The 1,508-nt window shown below is 42.6% G+C and overlaps 1 protein-coding gene across 1 annotated transcript; it reads right to left on the bottom strand.

The window, feature by feature from the left end:
* Positions 1-329: 329 nt before the first annotated feature.
* LOC120284046 lies at positions 330-1,004 on the bottom strand. Its single transcript, XM_039290871.1, has 3 exons — positions 780-1,004; positions 504-677; positions 330-386 (listed from the first exon to the last, which is right to left on the bottom strand). Exons 1-3 carry the CDS (start codon positions 1,002-1,004, stop codon positions 330-332), a joined length of 456 nt encoding a protein of 151 aa, XP_039146805.1.
* Positions 1,005-1,508: the final 504 nt, after the last annotated feature.

Here is a 1,508-nt window from a genome sequence, read left to right as displayed (position 1 = left end):
ATAAAATGGGTGATTTCCAGATTTTCATCAACTTAGCCTCCTCCAAACCTAAAAAACAATGAAAACAAAGCCAAATTAAGCACATAAACACTCAAAAATTTAATTTCATGGAGTCTAAACATCAAATCACTCAAGGCATTCTCAACGACATGGATGAAAAACATAAGAAAGATGATGAACAAGGCTACCAAACATGCACAAAAACTAAAGAACACAAACCACAACCACTCAAATAATACGAAAAGAGAAGGTAAAGGGTTCAAAAGCTTGGGTTGCCTCCCAAGAAGCGCTTGTTTAACGTCGTTAGCTTGACATGTTTTACCTCATAATCATGGTGGAACATATGGTGGAGAGTTACCTCCATTCTTTAGCAAAGTGTTGTTACCCTGAAAGTTCATTGAGAGACATGAAAAAATTTGGAACTTGCCTTGGCTCTCGAAGTATAAGCGGTCTACCTCCTTGGGTGGCATTGTGGAGACAAACACCCTTCTTTTCAATCTTACATTCGCTTTTCTCCACACTTTCTTCACCATTTTATTTTTATGTCCATGAGGTGGTGGGCTAGCCTCCATTTGGGCTACTTTGTGAGTTGATGGAGGAGAGGGGACCTTGGCCTCAACCTCATTGATCTCGAACCCCTCCAAGTACTCGTCCAAGGGATTTAGAGCCAAAACCTCCTGCACAAAATCAAAGATGATTAAATTAGTATTATCAGTAAAGTATAAAGTATCATCATGATCAAGTGTGTTTTTCATTGCTTCAGGGAGGGTGAAGACCACTTGTTCATCTCCAACCCTCAAGGTCATCTGGTCTCCCTTGACATCAATCAAAGCACCAGAAGTGTTAAGGAATGGGCGACCGAAAATCAATGGGACGTCAACATCATCGTCCACATCTAAAATCACAAAGTCCACTGGAATGATAAGTTTGTCAACTCGAACTAGAACATCCTCAACCACTCCTCGAGGTCTTCTCACTGAGCTATCTGCAACCTGCAGGGTCATCCATGTGGGCCTCAAATCTTCTAACTCTAACTTCAAGAACAAATTATATGGCATCACATTTATGCTGGCCCCCAGTATCGGCTAAAGCATTTTCTTTCATTCCTTCCCCAATCACACAAGGGATGATGAAGCTGCCGGGATTGGTGAGTTTCTTAGGAAGCATCTTCTGGATCACAGCAAAATAATTCCTCGACAGAGTCACAGTCTCCAAGTCATCTAACTTCCTCTTGTTGGTGAGGAAATCCTTCAAGAATTTAGCATACTTGGGCATTTGTGAAAGAGCCTCGACCAGGGGGATGTTAATGTGAAGTTGCTTGAAAATGCCAAGGAACTTTTTGAATTGGGCTTCTTCCTTATCTTGCTTGAGCCTGGAGGGGTATGGCACTACAGGCTTAGACTCAGGCCCCCCCGGATCAGAGACTTAGGAACATCTTCATCAGGCTTCTTCTCACTCTTTTCACTCGCATTCTCACCTGAACTAGCGTCTTCCCGAACGGCTACCCC

The sequence above is a fragment of the Dioscorea cayenensis genome, chromosome 19 (genome assembly GCF_009730915.1).
Source record: "Dioscorea cayenensis subsp. rotundata cultivar TDr96_F1 chromosome 19, TDr96_F1_v2_PseudoChromosome.rev07_lg8_w22 25.fasta, whole genome shotgun sequence".
Lineage (NCBI taxonomy): Eukaryota > Viridiplantae > Streptophyta > Magnoliopsida > Dioscoreales > Dioscoreaceae > Dioscorea > Dioscorea cayenensis.
Note: the sequence above shows the minus strand (reverse complement) of the source record. Positions and strands in the feature narration are given on the sequence as shown.